The 19,700-nt window shown below is 43.7% G+C and overlaps 1 protein-coding gene across 5 annotated transcripts in view; it reads left to right on the top strand.

Moving 5' to 3' along the window:
- The window catches only part of LOC110521888 (ataxin-2-like protein), an 86,853-nt gene that overhangs the window by 52,287 nt on the left and 14,866 nt on the right, over positions 1–19,700 (top strand). For 2 of the 5 annotated variants that reach the window (XR_005040952.1, XR_005040951.1), the window contains exons 10-11: positions 612–2,855; positions 3,093–3,228. Coding sequence is in view for 3 of the 5 variants with exons in the window: in XM_021599827.2 (XP_021455502.2) it covers positions 2,835–2,855; positions 3,121–3,227; positions 4,390–4,429; positions 4,693–4,749; positions 4,900–4,971; positions 6,488–6,671; positions 6,848–6,969; positions 7,551–7,642; positions 9,809–10,027; positions 11,212–11,519; positions 11,614–11,700; positions 11,833–11,955; positions 12,102–12,179; positions 12,270–12,331; positions 12,410–12,705 (1,868 nt within the window). In the remaining 2 variants the exon portion in view is untranslated. Of the gene's footprint in view, positions 1–611; positions 2,856–3,092; positions 3,229–3,506; positions 3,652–4,389; positions 4,430–4,692; positions 4,750–4,899; positions 4,972–6,487; positions 6,672–6,847; positions 6,970–7,550; positions 7,643–9,808; positions 10,028–11,211; positions 11,520–11,613; positions 11,701–11,832; positions 11,956–12,101; positions 12,180–12,269; positions 12,332–12,409; positions 12,706–19,700 lie in introns of those variants that run through there. The other 3 variants (XM_021599827.2, XM_036969212.1, XM_021599828.2) reach the window with 3 other exon arrangements.

Raw genomic sequence — 19,700 nt, 5'->3', positions numbered from 1 at the left:
GGAGAAAGAGAGAGGGAGACGTAGTGGAGCGGGAGAAAGAGAGAGGGAGACGTAGTGGAGCGGGAGAGAGAGAGAGGGAGACGTAATGGAGCGGGAGAGAGAGAGAGAGAGGGACACGTAATGGAGCGGGAGAGAGAGAGAGAGACCTAGTCTGCACTAACCTTATCTAGAACTGGACACACCACAGAGTATTTTTGAGGACACAGCTCACTCCTGGAGCAATGACTTGAGAGACCACCTCTGCTATAGAATGTTGTATCTCCTAAAAAGTTTAGGGTCATGTTGAATCTTCATATAACATTTTCAGATGATGCGTTGTTTTGTGCTTTATATGAAATTTATTTAATAGACGGTAACAAGGTGTGTGTGTATGTGCATGCACAGTTTGTTTGTCCCGACTGATTCCATGACTCACATGGACCTGTCACACAGACGTTGTGGCCTTGACACTCACTCTGTCTCTCCCCCTCTTCCTCCTCTTCTCACTGCTCACTCTCTGGAAATTTCACTTTCATCTTGTCCCCCGCCCTGCCCACCCCTCCTTTATTTACACCTTTTTCCACTCTTTCTTTCTCTGCTTTTCTCTCTCGGCTGTTCTTTCCCCCCAACAGACTTGACCAGCAAACCCCGTAGCCCTCCCCAGCCTCCTCCTCCACCACCCCTTCCCCCCGGCCGGCCGCCACCCCCAACCCCACCCCAGGAACGAGGGAACGAGACAGAGCTGGGAGGTGGAGGAGGAACTACAGGAGGTGCAGGAGAAGGAGTGGAGGACTGGGAGGAGAGAGAAGCTCCTCTCCGCCAACTGGAGGGGGTGGAGGGTGAAGAGCGGGAAGGAGGGAGGGCAAGAGCCATTGACAACCAGTACTCCTTCTTCTGAGGAGGCAGGGGGGGGGGGGTGTTTGTGCGAAAGGGAGAGTGGAGGAGGTGGGAGTCATAGCCATTCATAACCAGTATTTGTATTTTATTACGGGACTGTGGGGGGAGGGGGTTAGAAGGACGTACTAACACTATTAAAACACAAGCATTCTGGGAGATTCAGCCAGATGGAGAGAAAGAGAAAACGGGTGAAAGAGAAGAGAGAGGGATGGGAGCACCGTACAACACTAAGTAAAGGTACACTAATGTTTAGCGAGATAAGCTTTTTGCCGGTACACCTCTTGGTACGCTTTTTGTAGACTTTTGAATCCATTCATGGATGTAGGTAGTGAGAGAGATATCCTCTGAACCCAGCAGTACCATACCTCAATATCCTGCAGACATTCTACTGGCCAACAGTACACTCTCACAGAGGTGGAGATGGAGGACAACCATATACTTACAAGGTGGCAAAGAGACTAGGCTAGAACCGGCAGGCAGGATACATATACCTCAGTCACTTTTTCAACCTCTCTCTTTTTCTCTCCTCATTTTCTGGTTTTCTTTAATGGTAGAGAAGTGGCCAGAGGTAGAGAGAGAGCGAATATATATTCAGATAAAATACTTTATTATTGATAATAATAATGATAATGGAAATAATGATGGTCGGAATTAATAGTATTAATTTTATTTTGTTTTTAAAATGCCTTTTATTGTATGTTGTTTACTCCATGTAAAGCGTAACACTTGTTCCTGCCCCCATCCGATTATTTCAGTTGAAATTTGTTTGTGCCTTTTTTTATATTGCTAAGCCTCATACTCAGTCTTTCCCTCACGCTCATACAGTCCTCTCCTCCTGGACCTCATCCTAATTTAATTTTAATATGCAGAAATAGAATATAAGAAAAATATAAGGGGGAGGGAGGCATTTTTCTACTCGTGCCTTTTTGTGTTATCACCTCTGTCATACTCCTTCAACCTGTGCCTGGGTTGTGTGGCCATGTCTGTCTGTTTGCCATTCAGTTCAGTGCCTCTATCTTTCTTTCTCTTTGTGTCTCCCTCCTCCCTCTCTTTGTTTATACCTTTACTTCTTGTTTGTCCTCTCCTCTACTCAGAGCCTTGTAATCATCTTTTACACATCTTACCCCATCCCCCTGTTCATCCTTTTCAAATGTTGAACTCTATTTGTGCCTTTCTGTCTCTGTCTGTCTCTCGCTCTCTCTTTAGCTGGGGACCTTGTGTTGACAGTGGGCAGGGTTTTGTCCAACCTTTGTGGTTAGTTTCAGGTACTACATTGAATTTAATGATATGATATAATATAATTATACTGAAACATTATGGCCTAGTGTGTTGTTGCTTTGGTTCACTGTTATTGTTTCTTACTGAATAAAGGGGAAGGATGTAAAGGAATGTTACAGTAATTCTTGCAGCTTTGGGTTGTCGCTAGTTGCCACAAAGTCAAATGAATGTCATAAAAATTCATCAAAACAAAAATTCACGTTTTGGTCATAATTTATGGTTAGGCATAAGGTTAGCGTTGTGGTTAAGGTTAAAATCAGATTTTAACATTTTAGAAATAGGCGGGGTTTGGCTTGAAATTAGTGACGACCGCGGTTTTGGGGTCTAAAGTGTTTAGCGCGTGCACGTTAAATTGTGAATGCGCACATGCACACTCGTACACGCCCCCATCAACCCAGTCAGTCAGCCACGCGCAGACGACAACATCTTTGTGGTGCCAAACCGGCGAATTTGTTTTCCCCGAGTTTTACAATTTGTTCAAGTTACAAATGACATGCAATCGGAGTAAGCCACAAGCAAGAGTAAATCCACGGAAAGGAAACGAAAGACGACGTCCTAAAAGTTTTAGCTACAGAAGGGACATTACTGCTTGCTCGTCTAGCTAGCCATCGAGCTAGCTATAACGTGCAAGGCTGTACCACAGTAGCCAGCTTAACTATCGATTAAGTTCCGAAGAGGCAATGTCCTTTCGTCGACAGAACGTGAGTTGTAGTTGTATCAAGTTGCTAAGGGTAGCTTGCTGCTACATGTATTGGTTTCTATGTGTATGAATTCTAGCTAGCTTGTGTGATATTTGTTAGCAGCTAGCTTTAAGTTGGCTAGCTAACGTGAGTTTTATCGATGGTGTCCTCATTGACTTACGTGGTAACCAGTCTGGTAAAGTCAAATACTATTTAGTAGACTAAAGGCAAATTTAATCCTTATAACTGTTACTTGAGGTGTAATTATTGGCACGTGTCACACCAGCAACAACCCGGTTCAGGCGGACGAAAAACCTCCAATGGAACGGCAGGGCCTGCCGCTTTGCCCCCTCATATCAGCGGGAACAATGCCAACAGAGCTGTGCCTGGAAGGTAAGCACATGTTCGGCTACTGTCGTCAAGCAAGTCCGGGGATCTGCCACATATCCATAGAGGTTTACCGGTCTATACGAGGATTACAGTGGGCGTGTCCATGTCAAACTGAGGCTTTAACTCGCTATTTTAAGCCAATTGGAACAAATTAATATAATAGATCTAGGTTACGGCCAATGGGCAAAGAGGGTCTGCTAAATCTGACATTGGTATGATTGACTGGTGTCCGAACCAATGGGATAGACGATACTTTTGATTGACGCCAGTATACCCATTCACATTCTGTGGGGAGGGGATTGTCTGTGTTTTCTTTATTTTCTTTTTATTAAACGTTTGTTTTAGATTTTGTTTGGCCTGTCAAATCGTGCGACTTTAAACAGAATCAGCAAGACTGCGGAGTAAAAGGGATGCACATGACTAAAAAGTATTAATACTACTTTATTATTTATTGTATTCAACGTGTCTCTCGATATCTAGAAATTCTACTAGCTGTCTTGTTTAGCTTGCTAGCTAACGTTAGCTAGACAACACATAGCTAGCTAGCTATTGTTTAGATTTTTTATCTTTTCACAATTTCTCCAAATTGTTAACTAGTTACCAGATTAATTTAGCTAAAATAGCTGCATGTTAGCAGGCTACCCCTAGGGAACGTTCGCTAAATTGTTAGCCACATCGCTATAACGTTACCTTCTGTTTTAGTTTACCCTAGTTAGCCAGCTTCTGTCAACACAATTGTTTTCGTTAAGCCTCGCAAACAATGTCAAACGACACAGTAATAGAGAACAGAACATATCCGCTACGGGGCTAGCTTGTTTCCACCTCCCCCCACCTAATGTTATAGCTAGTTAACGTAGACCACCGGCGCCCGGCACGCATCGGTGACCGTGGTCAGTCTTTTGCCAAACGGCTGCATGGACATATCTTCTAGATCATCTAGCTAGCTTCATGCATTCATATGACAGGTCGAGGACCACCAGGCTCAAAAGTCCGCATTTGATCAACGCAATGTCCCTTGCCCAAAATTCTTTGCACGTTTGCTTATTAGTTAGCTACATTGAAAGTGGTGCAGCTTCCGGCATATTTCTTGCGTTGCAGAATTTTCCCCTGAGCCACCTACACCCATTTGTCTTGTCTGTTGTTAATGTTCTCTCCTCACATTCAGGACAAGAAATACAATGAAGCCTCCATCTCAGTCCTCTCCCGTAAGTCACATATCATGAAATGTAGGCTATCCAGCTTGTACTACAGACGTTTTATGCAACCGTGCATAGCCTAGTTACCTCTTTGATAACATAATGTAGGTTGTCTTTCGCTTTGTTTGCTTCCATGCTAGTGCACTATTGTACAATGTGTAAACTCTAAAATGCTGAAAGGATATTGCGAGTAGAGTAAGGTCACATTTTTTATAGCTTTAAAATAGGTCCATGTCGTACTGAAGTCAAACATGTTTGTTTACAACTCACAGGTATTTGAAGGTGTCTACAACAACACCAGGATGCTTCACTATCTCACAGCTGTAGTGGTGAGTTCATTTGGTTAATTAGGCCCTGGTCCACCATGGTGCCTTTGTTGCAACAGATGCACTATTTCCACTATTTAAGTTGTCGACAACTGTCTACTAATGTATATCTTAATGAAATGACCAATAACCTTATTATTATTACCCTTCAAGGGCTCCACCTGTGACGTCCGAGTGAAGAGTGGAAATGTCTATGAAGGCATCTTCAAGACCCTCAGCTCAAGGGTAATTTTATACTACCTTGTATTAGACCATACATGGGTTTTCTGCATACCGACACACTATAGACCCCTCATAAAAACATGGTTGTGGTCAGATGTTGAATGCATTCAACTGAAATGTGTCTTACCCATTTAACCCAACCTCTCTGAATCAGAGAGCCTTAATCAACGTTCACGTCATTGGCGCCCCAGGAGCAGTTGTTCAAGGCTCTGGGATTTGAACCAGCGACCTTTCGGTTACTTGCCGCCACTTTTACCGTTTACTCTAGGGACTAGTGTTGTCACAATACCAGATTTTTTCCCCTTCGATACCAGGTTTACTCAATACGTCACGAAAGTAACAGAATGGTATTTGATCCAGACAAGATAAACTCAGCTACTGTTCTGTTTGATTGTTGAGTTAAATATCAGTACATTTGAATTTGTTCACATAGTTTTTTTAATTTAATTTTTAGACAGCCATGTGTATGCAGTAATAAATCAATTTCACAACCATACAATCAATTTGCCTTTGGTAAGAACAATCTAACAACATAATGGTCATTTATTTGAATGGTAAATCTCTATTGATAAACTGGGTAAATTAAGATGTGGCCTTGGCATATCCAAAAACAAGGTCAATGCATATTCAATAGGAGTGTGTGCATGCATTGAGCATTTTGATTTATTTAATTGTACTCCTCAACATTTGTTGAAGTAGCTTATTTTATAAAACTGTGCGCTGTCTACCAGGAATGACATCATTCACAAGGCAAGAGGGGGGGCGGCCCGTAGGAGCACAGTCAGTTTGCTGAGGCAATAGATCATCTTTGTGAGAGAGACCGAAATAAGAAAACGAATAACGTTTTTTGTGGCTATCAACTTTGAAATCAGCGTATTTTGCATTATGGTTTGCTTTCTAGTTCACAAAGTCCTAGGGTGGTGAATTGATGTTAGCTGTCAACTAGCAAGGAAAGTTGACCTACAATAGCTGGTAGCTACCGGCGTCATCTTGCATTGTAAAGTGTTCTAGCCTAGTTTCTACATTCCGCCGTGTCGCATTATTAAACTGTTAAATTGTGTGCAGCATGAGTGATGAGCTAACACAATGCATCCCAGACTCCCAGTGCAGGCTAGCAATGAGTAAGTGGAGCAGGCACAGTGCTCACTATAATAGAGGTCGGCTGTGCTGATAGATGTGCTTGATCCGTTGGACACATTTGACAGAAATACCGAAAGTAACAATAAATCTAGTACCGAACAGCTTATCTTCTACTTTCGAAAAACTACCGACGTTTCGGTATACCATGCAACACCAGGAGGTACCTACCTAAAATTGTCCAATAGAAACTTGTTTTTGTTGCAAAACGTTCCACGTTTTGTGGTAAATGGTTTCCGTTGCAAAATGTTTTGCAACAGACAGTGTTTTGCAATGGAATCAGCGTAATGAGTACACCCCAGGTCACATTGACCACTGCCTGTAGTTGCTCTTCGGTTAACCTCTGTGGTTTATCCGTGGTCCTAATGTGTTTTTACTCCAGTGTGAGCTGGTGGTTGACGCTGTCCACAAGCGGAGCGAAGGAGGAGAGGCGGATGGAGATGGAGGGGGAGGCTTGCCTCCCTCCCTGCCCAGGATCGAGGAGATCACAGACACCATGATTTTCAGCCCCGGCGACCTGGTCACAATGACTTGCCGAGATGTGGACCTCAACTACGCCATCAGAGGTAAGTGTGAGCGTGCGTTGTCAGTGTGACTGAAACTGATTCAAGATAAGGATGTGTGTTTAAGTAGTAGTCGAACTGAATGAGACCGATGGCAGGGTGAACCAAGTGTGTGTGTGCATTATTATGTACCCCTAGTAGATGACGCATACCTTCAAATTTAGGCTTTGTGCGTGTAGATGCTTTCACAGATACAGCAATCAGCTCATCGCGGGTGAACGGGGAACACCGGGAGAAGGTGCTGCAGAGGTGGGACGGAGGGGACAGCAATGGAGAAGGCTTCGACCTGGAGACGGACACGGTGAGGCGCTCACACACAGTGAGATGAATAGACACAGTAGCTAGGTTTCCATCCAATTTGCAACAGTTTCTACAATCTGCATAAACAAATGTTGAATGTTCCTGCCGCAGGTGGGTTTCTATCAAACTGACTTGTTACTGATGTAAAAAAAACTGTGATAAAAAATATGTTTCAATTACAATGTACCAAGTAAAAAACAGAAGTTCAGTGTGTTTCAATCACGTTTTTACTCTACTGTTGGTTCTGTCACAAACTTTTGTGGTAAATAGCAAGCTTAAACGCTATTAACTCTTTATGCTTTCATACGTTGTGATGGTAGTAGGTTACAACAATGTAACACATCATTGCAAACAGCGTTTCCTCCGCAATTATGTATAATCAATTTCACAGACCAAAAAATAGTGTTGTTGACAATGGGATATTTTGACTACAAATTTGCTGTTTCTACCATGTCTGTTGAGTTTTATGTGTCAAGTAATTCATCAGCATGAAATGGTTGGATGGAAACCTGGTTACTGACACGCACACACTTGGTGAGACACAAGCACACACTTACTGGATGTTTCTTCTGTCTCTGTTAGTCTAATGGCTGGGATGCCAGCGAAATGTTCAAGTTTAACGAGGAGACGTATGGCGTCACGTCCACCTACGATTCCAGCCTCTCCATGTACACGTGAGTATTCTCCCCTCAGCTCCTTATTCTGATTGTGGAATATGCTCAGGTCGATCTGTCTATATAAACTCAAAAAGAAATGTCCTCTCACTGTCAACTGTGTTTATTTTCAGCAAACTTAACATTTGTATGAAAATAGTGAGATTCAACAACTAAGACATGAACTGAACAAGTTCCACAGACATGTGACTAACAGATTGTTTATAATGTGTCCCTGAACAAATGGGGGGGTCAAAAGTAATGGTCAGTATCTGGTGTGGCCACCAGCTGCATTAAGTACTGCAGTGCATCTCCTCACTGCACCAGATTTGCCAGTTCTTGCTGTGAGATGTTACCCCACTCTTCCACCAAGGCACCTGCAAGTTCCCGGACATTTCTGGGGGGGAATGGCCCCTAGTCCTCACCCTCCGATCCAACAGGTCCCATACTTGTTCAATGGGATGGAGATCCGGGCTCTTCGCTGGCCATGGCAGAACACTGACATTCCTGTCTTGCATGAAATCACGCACAGAATGAGCAGTATGGCTGGTGGCATTGTCATGCTGGAGGGTCATGTCAGGATGACCCTGCAGGAAGGGTACCACATGCGGGAGGAGGATGTCTTCCCTGTAACACACATGTTTTATATTTTATTTCTGCGTTTTGTGTAGCGCCTGCAGGGTTGAAATATACTAACCACTTTGTTTACTATTGTGCTATCATCAGATAATAGCTTCTTATGCTTTCGCCGAAAAGCCTTTTTAAAATATGACATGTTGGCTGGATTCACAACGAGTGTAGCTTTACTTGAGTATCTTACATGTGTGATTTAATGAAAGTTAGATTTTTATATAATTTTTTTGAATTTGCCGCGCTGCATTTTCCCTGTTTTTTTGTCCAAGTGGGACGCAAGGTAATGAATGACCTAAGGCTCCTATTTCTGTGTGTTATCATGCTATAACTAAGTCTATGATTTGATAGAGCAGTCTGACTGAGCGATGGTAGGCAGCAGCAGGCTCGTAAGCATTAATTCAAAAACAGCACTTTCATGCGTTTGCCAGCAGCTGTTTATGACTTCAAGCCTGTCAACTCCCGAGATTAAGCTGGTGTAACTGATGTGAAATAGCCAGCTAGTTAGCGGGGTGCGCGCTAATAGCGTTTCAAACGGCACTCGCTCTGAGACTTGGAGTAGTTGTTCCCCTTGCTCTGCAAGGGCCGCGGCTTTTGTGGAGCGATGAGTAACGCTGCTTTGAGGGTGGCTGTTGTCGATGTGTTCCTGGTTCGAGCCCAGGGAGGAGAGAGGAGAGGGACGGAAGCTATACTGTTACACTGGCAATACTAAAGTGCCTATAAGAACATCCAATAGTCAAAGGTTAATGAAATGCAAATGGTACAGAGAGAAATAGTCCTATTATTCCTATAATAACTACAACCTAAAACTTCTTACCTGGGAATATTGAAGACTCATGTTAAAAGGAACCACCAGCTTTCATATGTTCTCATGTTCTGAGCAAGGAACTTAAGCGTTAGCTTTCTTACATGGCACATATTGCACTTTTACTTTCTTCTCCAACACTTTGTTTTTGCATTACTTAAACCAAATTGAACATGTTTCATTTATTTATTTTAGGCTAAATAGATTTTATTGATGTATTATATTAAGTTAAAATAAGTGTTCATTCAGTATTGTTGTAATTGTCATTATAACAAATAAATAAAAAACGTCCGATTTAATCGCTATCAGCTTTTTTTTGGTCCTCCAATAATCTGTATCGGCGTTGAAAAATCATAATCGGTCGACCTCTAGTCTTAACGGCCGTTCCACGGGTGCATGTTCATTAATGGTTTATGGTTCATTGAACAAGCATGGGAAACGGTGTTTAAACCCTTTACAATGAAGATCGGTGAAGTTATTTGGATTTTTATGAGATATCTTTGAAAGACTCTCGTCCCTTTTTCAGGACCCTGAGTTTAGCTCTGTCATTCTGTTATTTTTTTCCCACTAATTGGTATTTTGACCTATCACAGATCTTTTTCAGAGCTGATCGGTCAAAAGACCAATTGGTGAGAAAAAAACATCAGAATTGCGCTGCCTGTGTGAACACAGCCTTATTCACTCGCATCTCCCGTTCTCACACGTGTTTCTGAATGACCTTGGAAGTCTTATCTCTCTTTCTCCCCATACAGTGTTCCCCTGGAAAGGGGCAGCTCGGATGGCTTCCGACAGAGGGAGGCACGTGCGGCCCGCCTAGCGAATGAGATTGAGGGCAGTCCCCAGTACCGTCACCGCACCAACCTGGAGAACGACGATAAGAGTGAGGAGGACAAGTACAGTGCCGTGGTCCGAGAGAGAGACGAGGGGAGGGAGAGGGGCAGCCCTGGATTCCAGAGCAGTGCCGGGAGCAGGTGAGTCCGTAGGAGAATCGCAGACATGCACACGCTTAGTTCTAAACTCAATACATGGAGGCATAAACACAGTTGACAAAACTGCATCTGTGCAAGGATGTAGGCTACTCAATCAGTTGTATAGACAGACATAACACTCTAACATGCACTGAACAAAAATATAATTGCAACATGTAAAGTGTTGGACCCATCTTTCATGAGCTTTCTTTCCCATGTCACCAGAAACGTATTTTTCTCAAATTTTTTGCACTTTTGTTTACATCCCTGTTATTGAGCATTTCTCCTTTGCGAAGGTAATCCATCCACCTGACAGGTGGGGCAAATCAAGAAGCTGGTTAAGTAGCATGATAATTATTCAGATGCACAAGGTGCTGGGGACAATAAAAAGCCACTCTAAAATGTGCAGTTTTGTCATACAACACAATGCCACAGATTTCTCAAGTTGAGGGCGTGCAGGGATGTCCACCAGAGCCACTGGAACGCTGGAGAAGTGTGTTCTTCACCGATGAATCCCGGTTTCAGCTAAACTGGGCAGATGGCACACTGCATGTATGGCTTTGTGTGGGTGAGGGGTTTGCTGATGTCGACATGGTGCCCAGTAGTGGGGTAATGGTATTGGCAGGTATAAGCTACAGACAATGAACACGATTGCATTTTATTGATGGCAATTTGAATGCACAGAGATACCGTGATGAGATCCTGAGTCCCATTGTCGTGCCATCACCTCATGTTTCTACATGATAATGCAAGGCCCCATGCGGCAAGGATCTGAACACAATTCCTGGAAGTTGAAAATGTTCCAGTTCTTTCTCGGCCTGCATACTCACCAGACATGTCACCCATTGAGCATGTTTGTGATCCTCTGGATCGACGTGTACGACAGTGTTTTCCCACCAATATCCAGCAACTTCGCACGGCCATTGAAGAGGAGTGGGAAAACATTCCACAGGCCACAATCAACAGCCTGATCAACTCTGCGAAGGATATGTAACACTGCACTGCACTCCCCTACCTTTTTATTTATGGTATCTGTGACCAACATATGCATGTCTCTATTCCCAGTCATGTAAAATCCATAGATTTGGCCTTAATGGACTGATTTCCTTACATGAACTGTTATTCAGTAAAATCTTAGAAATTGTTGCATTTATACTTTTGTTCAGTTTATCTCTCTCTCTCTCTAGGGACGGTAAATATATTCCGCTTCCCCAGAGGGCCAGGGAGATGGGCGTCCCCCCCAGCAGCCTGAGGGGAGGAGCCTCTGGTCCAATACCCAATCGAACAGGAGTCCCCGGCTCCTCTAGACCATCCCAGGGTTCTGATAGGTGCAGCCCGCTGTCCATCAGGGGCGCCTACTCTCCCCACCAGTCCCAAGCCAGCCCCCCGGGCCAGTCCAGTAGCCCTACCCCCTCTTCTTCCTCTCACCCGATCCCTCACTCCATCTCTCACCCACAAGCTCTGACTGATACCTCGCGCTCTTCTGTCAACGGAGGTAAGGCCTCTGTCTGTTTGGGTATATTGAGGGAGGAAGTGTGTGGGAGTTTTGGGGTATATTGAGTGTTAATTGGGCTCTTTCTATGGATCAGTGTCGTCCAGAACTTCCCCCAAAGCCCAGAGATCCGTACAGAGCAATCGAACTCTGCGCAACCCAAGCTCCCAGTCCTCACCTGCAGGTACACACACACACACACACACCTCATCTGTAAGTGCACACAACCACACATTTCCGACACTCATATTCTAGACGATTCACAACCCTCACCTCTCCTTTTCCCTTCTGTCCTCTTCTCTTTCTCTCCCCGCAGTCTCTCGGTCTCCAAAACCAGACGACCCCGCTCTGGCTGGCCCATCCTACCTGGACACTTCCTCCTCGATCGCCTCGGCAACACCTAAGTCCTCTGGCCCCACCCCTCTGTTCACTGTGGATGGTGAGGAGGAGGAGGATTACTACACAATTTTCTTTTTACAGAATTGTCATTTATTGAAGTTTTTTGTTTATTTTATGATTTCTGTTCCTTTCTCTACCTCTTAATCTCTCCATCTGTCTCTTGCTTTCTTTTTCTCTCGCTTTCAGTGAATGAGATCCTAAGCTCAGCGGCTAAAGAGAGGACAGAAGGCCCAGCCAGCCCTCAAGACGGCAAGAGCGGCAAAGGTCAGCCCTTCCTCTCTCCATTTGACTGGTCTGTGTCCTTTCCGTTATCTCAGGTCTTTTGAAAAAAAATATTTTCTCTCTCCCTCTCAGTTCCCTCAGTCCTGCAGAGAACACAGTTGGAGGAGCTACGGAAATTTGGCAAAGAGTTCAGGGTAAGTGTGTCATGTCCATGCATGCCTGTGTGTGACCCATGTATCTTATCTGATTCTGACACTCGCTCTCTTCCACAGCTCCAGCCCAGCCCCTCTTCTGCTGGCCCCACCTCCTCAGACTCCGCCCAGCCCTCCCCATCAGACTCCGCCACCACAGCTGAGTCCGTACCCGCCCCTGGCCACACCCCCTCCCAGGACCCCCAATCTGGAGAGGGGTCCTCCTTCACCCTGACCCCCACCACCCCTACCCCCTCTCCAGCCCCCAACACCGCCTCTCAGTCATCAGGACCAGACAGACAGACACCCCAGCCAGCCAGGTCCCCTGGCAGCGAGGAGGAGGAGGAGGGTGGCGAGCGAGCAGAGGGTGTGGCTGAGTAAGTGTGACCCGAGACCAGTGCAATACAGTACTTTATTCCACAGTGTAGTGCAATAGTCTACTCCTAAGTCGTTCGGTACGTATTACGGTTGTGGGGTCACAGGAAAGATGTAATGTGATTCACAATGTTCCTGGCATTGTCTGTTGTGACCAGCTTGTTAGATTGGGCCTCAAGTTTTACTCCAATGCTGTGTTTGTAACCATGTGGGAGGTGGGAATTTACCAGTTGTGAAGTCATAAATACTAGTTGGATGCATTCATGCGATTTGAACTCGTTGCAAAATGCCAATGAGCTGTGTCAACCGAAAGTACAGCTTTCGTGCTTGTAAAGAAATTGTAGTGCTTTTTATAAATAATGTTCTGTTGCATTTAACTGCCGAAAACACTGTTTTTGAGGCCATTTCCTTAATAGGTGATGTGGGAGAAGTGGGTGCGCAGGATGACAGACAAGTTTCCCATTAGTAATTACAAGCTTGAGGGCCGTTCAAGTGAGTTTTTCCCAGTCGTATATGGTAAATACCCACTTCCCTCTTGATTACAAACGCGCTATGGGGTAAATGTGATAGGCTCACTGTTAAGTAAGCGCAACACATGGTGCATAGGGCAAATCACTGGAAACTTCTGCTTTGGTTTGCGTATATAGAGCAAGTAACCTGTTTGCTGAAATGGGTGCAAGAGGGAAGTGGTAACGTAGCTCGAGCACTTTTACGAGGTGCTTAAACCCCCTTTTCTCAACCACCGAGAATGGGCGTATATCCGCAGCTATAACCCAGACTGTAAAAAATATTAACATAGCCTACATTTTGCTCTTGTAATGTCTTTGGCCTGGTCATACTCAGCTGTTTGAATGCATAGAGGAGACGATGTGTTGCTGTTTTTCTTGTTCCGGTATTCTGTGGTGTTAATGTGTCAACATGTTTATTAGGGTATTCTCATTTAGCAGTGGCGACATACTGTTAGCGTTTTATCCACATCTCTGTCCATTGCCATTATAGTCTACTTTGAAGCCAAAATGTTGGGAAATTTGAGATTTTAAATGATAATTGAGGATCCTCCAATTCTGGTTTATTGACCCCACAACTCGACAACGTACATAACTAGTTTCAGACTGTTTCATTTTTTATTTTTTATCTGCTTTAATATTGCAGACAGATTGTTGCTTCCATTAATGTTCCGACATTTAATCCTAGTTAAAATTCCCTGTCTTAGGATCACCACTTTTATTTTAAGAATGTGAAATGTCTGAATAATCGTAGAGAGAAAGAAATAAAGCTGAACTAAATCATTCATCACATTCCCAGTGGGTCTGAATTTTACATACACTCAATTAGTATTTGGTAGCATTGCCTTTAAATTGTTTAACTTGGGTCAAACGTTCCAGGTAGTCTTCCAAAAGCTTTCCACAATAAATTGGGTGAATTTTGGCCCATTCTTCCTGACAGAGCTGGTGTAACTGAGTGAGGTTTCTAGGCCTCCTTGCTCACACAGGCTTTTTCAGTTCTGCCCACAAATGTTCTATTGGACTGAGGTCAGGGCTTTGTGATGGCCACTCCAATACCTTGACTTTGTTGTCCTTAAGCCATTTTGCCACAACTTTGGAAGTGTGCTTGGGGTCATTGTCCACGTGGAAGACCCATTTGCGACCAAGCTTTAACTTCCTGGCTGATGTCTTGATGTTGCTTCAATATATCCTCAAAATGTTCCGTCCTCATGATGTCTATTTTGTGAAGCGCACCAGTTCCTCCTGCAGCAAAGCACCCCCACAACAAGATGCTGCCACCCCTGTGCTTCACGGTTGGGGTGGTGTTCTTTGGCTTGCAAGCCTCCCCCATTTTCCTCCAAACATAACGATGGTCATTATGGCGAACAGTTCTATTTTTGTTTCATCAGACCAGAGGACATTTCTCCAAAAAGTACAATCTTTGTCCCCATGTGCAGTTGCAAACCGTAGTCTGGCTTTTTATGGCAGTTTTGGAGCAGTGGCTTCTTCCTTGCTGAGCGGGCTTTCAGGTTATGTTGATATTGGGCTCGTTTTATTGCGGGTAAAGACACTTGTGCCTGTTTCCTCCAGCATCTTCACAAGGTGCTTTGCTGTTCTGGGATTGATTTGCACTTTTCGCACCATAGTACGTTCGTCTCTAGGAGACAGAACGCGTCTCTTTCCTGAGCGGGATGACTGCTGCGTGGTCCCATGGTGTTTATACTTGCGTACTATTGTTTGTGCAGATGAACGTGGTACCTTCAGGCGTTTGAAATTTGCTCCCGTGGATGAACCAGACTTGTGGAGGTCCACAATTTTTTTTTTCCCTAGGTGTTGGCTGATTTCTTTTGATTTTCCAATGATGTCAAGCAGAGGCACTTAAAGTTTGAAGGTAGGCCTTGAAATACACCCACAGGTACAACTCCAATTGACTCAAATGATGTCAATTAGCCTATCAGAAGCTTCTAAAGCCATGACATAATTTTCTGGAATTTTCCAAGCTGTTTAAAGGCACAGTCATCTTAGTGTATGTAAACTTCTGACCCACTGGAATTGTGATACAGTGAAATAATTTGTCTCTAAACAATTGTTGGAAAAATTACTTATGTACAGATTAGATGTCCTAACCAACTTGCCACAACTATAGTTTGTTAACAAGAAATTTGTGGAGTTGTTGAAAATAGTTTTATTGACTCCAACTGTATATAACATTCTATTGGTTTCAAGAAATTTGTAAAAATTAAATTGAAAAATTAGAAGCTTTGAATTTGGCGTCGTTTTGCGTGTCAATTCATGTGCCCTGGAATCGGTACATCGAATATCTGTATTTATTTATCTGTTATTTTACAAGGTAAGTTGACTGAGAACACGTTCTCATTTGCAGCAACGACCTGGGGAATAGTTACAGTGGCCAATTGTAAACTGGGGATTATTAGGTGACCGTGATGGTTTGAGGGCCAGATTGGGAATTTAGCCAGGACACCGGGGTTAACACCCCTACTCTTACGATAAGTGCCATGGGATCTTTAATGACCTCAGTCGGGACACCCGTTTAACGTCCCATCCAAAAGACTGCACCCTACACAGGGCAGTGGGATATGTTTTTAGACCAGGGGAAAGAGTGCCTCCTACTGGCCCTCCAACACCACTTCCAGCAGCATCTGGTCTCTCATCCAGGAACTGACCAGGACCAACCCTGCTTAGCATCAGAAGCAAGCCAGCAGTGGTATGCAGGGCGGTATGCTGCTGACAATATCTCTACCCAACTAAACTTTTCAGGACCCTGCCTTTCAAAGATAATTTGTAAAAACCAATTAACTTCACTGATTTTCATTGTAAAGGGTTTAAACACTGTTTCCCATGCTTGTTTAATGAACATGCACCTGTGGAACAGTCGTTAAGTCGTTAAGACACTAACAACTTACAGACGGTAGGCAATTAAGGTAACAGTTATGAAAACTTGAAAAAGGCCTTTCTACTGACTGGGGAAAAACACCAAAGGAAAGATGCCCAGGGTCCCTGCTCATCTGCGTGAACGTGCCTTAGGCATGCTGCAAGGAGGCATGAGGACTGGCGTGCCCAGGGCAATAAATTGCCATGTCTGTACTGTGAGACGCCTGAGACAGGATGGACAGCTGATCGTCCTTGCAGTGGCAGACCACGTGTAACAACACCTGCACAGGATCGGTACATCTGAACGTCACACCTGCGGGACAGGTACAGGATGGCAACAACTGCCGGAGTTACACCAGGAACGCACAATCCCTCCATCAGTGCTCAGACTGTCTGCAATAGGCTGAGAAAGGCTGGACTGAGGGCTTGTAGACCTGTTGTAAGACAGGTCCTCACCAGACAGCATACCATGCGATTATGTTAGGTCAGCGCCTAGTCACAAAACATACAGCCATTTTCCAGCCAAAGAGAGGAGTCACAAAAAGCAGAAATTGAGAAAATGAATCACTGACCTTTGCTCTTCATCAGATGGTACTCATAGGACTTAATGTTACACAATACATTTATGTTTTGTTCGATAAAATTCATATTTATATCCAAAAATCTGTTTACATTGGTGCATTATGTGAATTTGCAGAGAGCCACATCAATTTACAGAAATACTCAACTTTGATGAAAGATACAAGTGTTATACATAGGATTAAAGAAACTTCTCCTTAATGCAACTGCTGTGTCAGATTTCAAAAAAGCTTTACGGCGAAAGCACACCATGCGGTAATCTGAGTACAGCGCTCAGCCACCAAAACAAGCCATACAGATACCCGCCAAGTTGTGGAGTCAACAAAAGTCAGAAATGGTGTTGTAAATATTCACTTTGATCTTCATCGGAATGCACTCCCAGGAATCCCAGTTCCACAATAAATGTTTGTTTTGTTCGATAAAGTCAATCTTTGTCCAAATACCTCCTTTTTGTTCGCATTTAGTTCACTAATCCAAATGCACAAAGCGCGGGCACTAAATCCAGACGAAAAGTAAAAGTTCCATTAAAGTTCATAGAAACATGTCAAATTATGTATATAATCAATCTTTAGGATGTTTTTATCATAAATCTTTAATATTCCAACCGGAAAATTCCGTTGTTATTAGAAAGGAAAGGACCGTCACGCGCGAGACAACTAAAGGCTTTCAGCATGACCGCTTGTTGAAACAGCTCTTATTCGCTCCCCTTTCACAATAGAAGCCTGAAACAACTTTCTAAAGACTGTTGACATCTACTGGAAGCCTTAGGAAGTGCAATCTGACCCCATGTACACTGGATATTGGATTGGCAATCACTTAAAAAGCTAAGAAACTCATTTCACCCATCCTGGTTGAATTTCTCAGGTTTTTGCCTGCCATATGAGTTCTGTTATACTCAGACATTATTTGAACAGTTTTGGAAACTTCAGAGTTTTCTATCCAAAACGACTAATTCTATGCATATTTGAGCTTCTGGGCCTGAGTAACAGGCCATTTACTCTGGGCACCTTATTCATCCAAGCTACTGCCCACCGTTCCCAAAGAAGCCATTTGGCCTTGCATGGTCTTTCATGCAAGGCCGACAGCAAGTTCGGTAATTTTCCCGCCTTCCACTTGCCTCTTCCATTTTTGTGGTAATGCGTCAATTAGTTGTTTTTAATTTTGGGTAGAACATACATTTCCATATGTCTGCGTTAGCTGCATGTGTGACAACTCCACCAGTCCTATTTATGATATCATTTATGAAGATTATACTTTTTTTTAAAAGATTAATCAATTAGTATATTTGAGTTTAACCACTTTGTATTATTTGTTCCTTTTCAGGTGGATCAATCTGAAATTGCATCCCACTTTCTAAGGCTTGTTTAAAAAAAATTGCAATATTTTGGAGATGGGTGACTGTAGCCTCTGACAATTTTTTGGGCTTTCCTCTGACACCGCCTATTATATAGGTCCTGGATGGCAGGAAGCTTGCAAAATATTTTCAGTCTCCTGAGGAGGGGTGAAAGGTTTTGTCGTGCCCTCTTCGCGATGGTCTTGGTATGTTTGGACAACGATAGTTCGTTGGTGATGTGGACACCAAGGAACTTGAAACTCTCGACCCGCTCCATACAGCCCCATCAATGTTAATGGGGGCCTGTTCTGCCCGCCTTTTCCTGTAGTCTGCGATCAGCTCCTTTGTCTTGCTCATATTGAGGGAGAGGTTGTTGTCCTGGCACCACCCTGCCAGTTCTGACCACCTCCCTATAGACCGTCTCATTGTTGTCGGTGATTAATCCTGTATTGACGCTGTTGTATCGTTAGCAAACTTAATGATGGTGTTGGAGTGGTGTTTGGCCACGCGGTCGTGGGTGAACAGGGAATACTGGAAGGGACTAAGTACACACCCCTGAGGGGCCCCAGTGTTGAGGATCAGTGTGGCAGACATGTTGTTGCCTACCCTTACCACCTGGGGGTAGTCCGTCAGGGTGTTTAGTCCCAGAGTCCTTAGCTTAGTGATGAGCTTCGTGGGCACTATGGTGTTGAACGCTGAGCTATAGTCAATGAGCATCATTCTAACAGGTGGGAAAGGGCAGTGTGGAGTGTAATAGAGATTCCATCATCTGTGTATCTGTTGGGACTGTATGTGAATTGGAGTGGGTCTAGGGTGTCCGGGAGGATGCTGTTGTGAGCCATGACCAGCCTTTCAAAGCACTGCCACGGGGCGGTAATCATTTAGGCAGGTTACCTTCGCTTCCTTGGGCACAGGGACTATGGTGGCCTGCTTTAACCTCTTGAAGTTAGGGGGCACTATTTTTATGTTTGGAAAAATAACTTTCCCAAAGTAAACGGCCTATTTCTCAGGACCAGATGCTAGAATATGCATATAATTGTCAGATTAGGATAGAAAACACTAAAGTTTCCAAAACTGTCAAAATATTGTCTGTGAGTATAACAGAACTGATATTGTAGGTGAAACCCTGAGGAAAATACAATCAGGAAGTGCCTCTTATTTAGAAACCCTTCTGTTCCAATGCATTCCTATCCTCCATTTAAAGGGATATCAACCAGATTCTTTTTTTCTCTGGCTTCCCTAAGGTGCCAACAGTCTTTAGACATAGTTTCAGGCTTTTATTTTGAAAAATGAGTGTGAAAGATCACATTGCGTAAGTGGATAGGTGGGGGCTCTCAGTAAGTTTTTGCGCTACAGAGTAAAGCCGCCATTGTTCCTCCTGCTGTTATTGAAAAACCTACACTCGGTTGATATATTATCAAATATATATTTTTTAAAAACTACCTGAGGAATGATTATAAACGTTTGACTTGTTTCTGTTGACATTATGAAGAATATTTGGAATTTCCGTCTGCTTTGTCGTGACCGCTCTTTCCTGTGGATTTCTGAACATAACGCGACAAACAAACAGAGGTATTTTGGGTATAAAAATCTTTATGGAACAAAAGGAACATTTGTTGTGTAACTGGGAGTCTCGTGAGTGAAAACATCCGAAGATCATCAAAGGTAAACGATTTAATTTGATTGCTTTTCTGATTTTTGTGACCAA

The sequence above is a fragment of the Oncorhynchus mykiss genome, chromosome 30 (genome assembly GCF_013265735.2).
Source record: "Oncorhynchus mykiss isolate Arlee chromosome 30, USDA_OmykA_1.1, whole genome shotgun sequence".
Lineage (NCBI taxonomy): Eukaryota > Metazoa > Chordata > Actinopteri > Salmoniformes > Salmonidae > Oncorhynchus > Oncorhynchus mykiss.
This window is presented reverse-complemented; position numbering and strand designations above follow the sequence as displayed.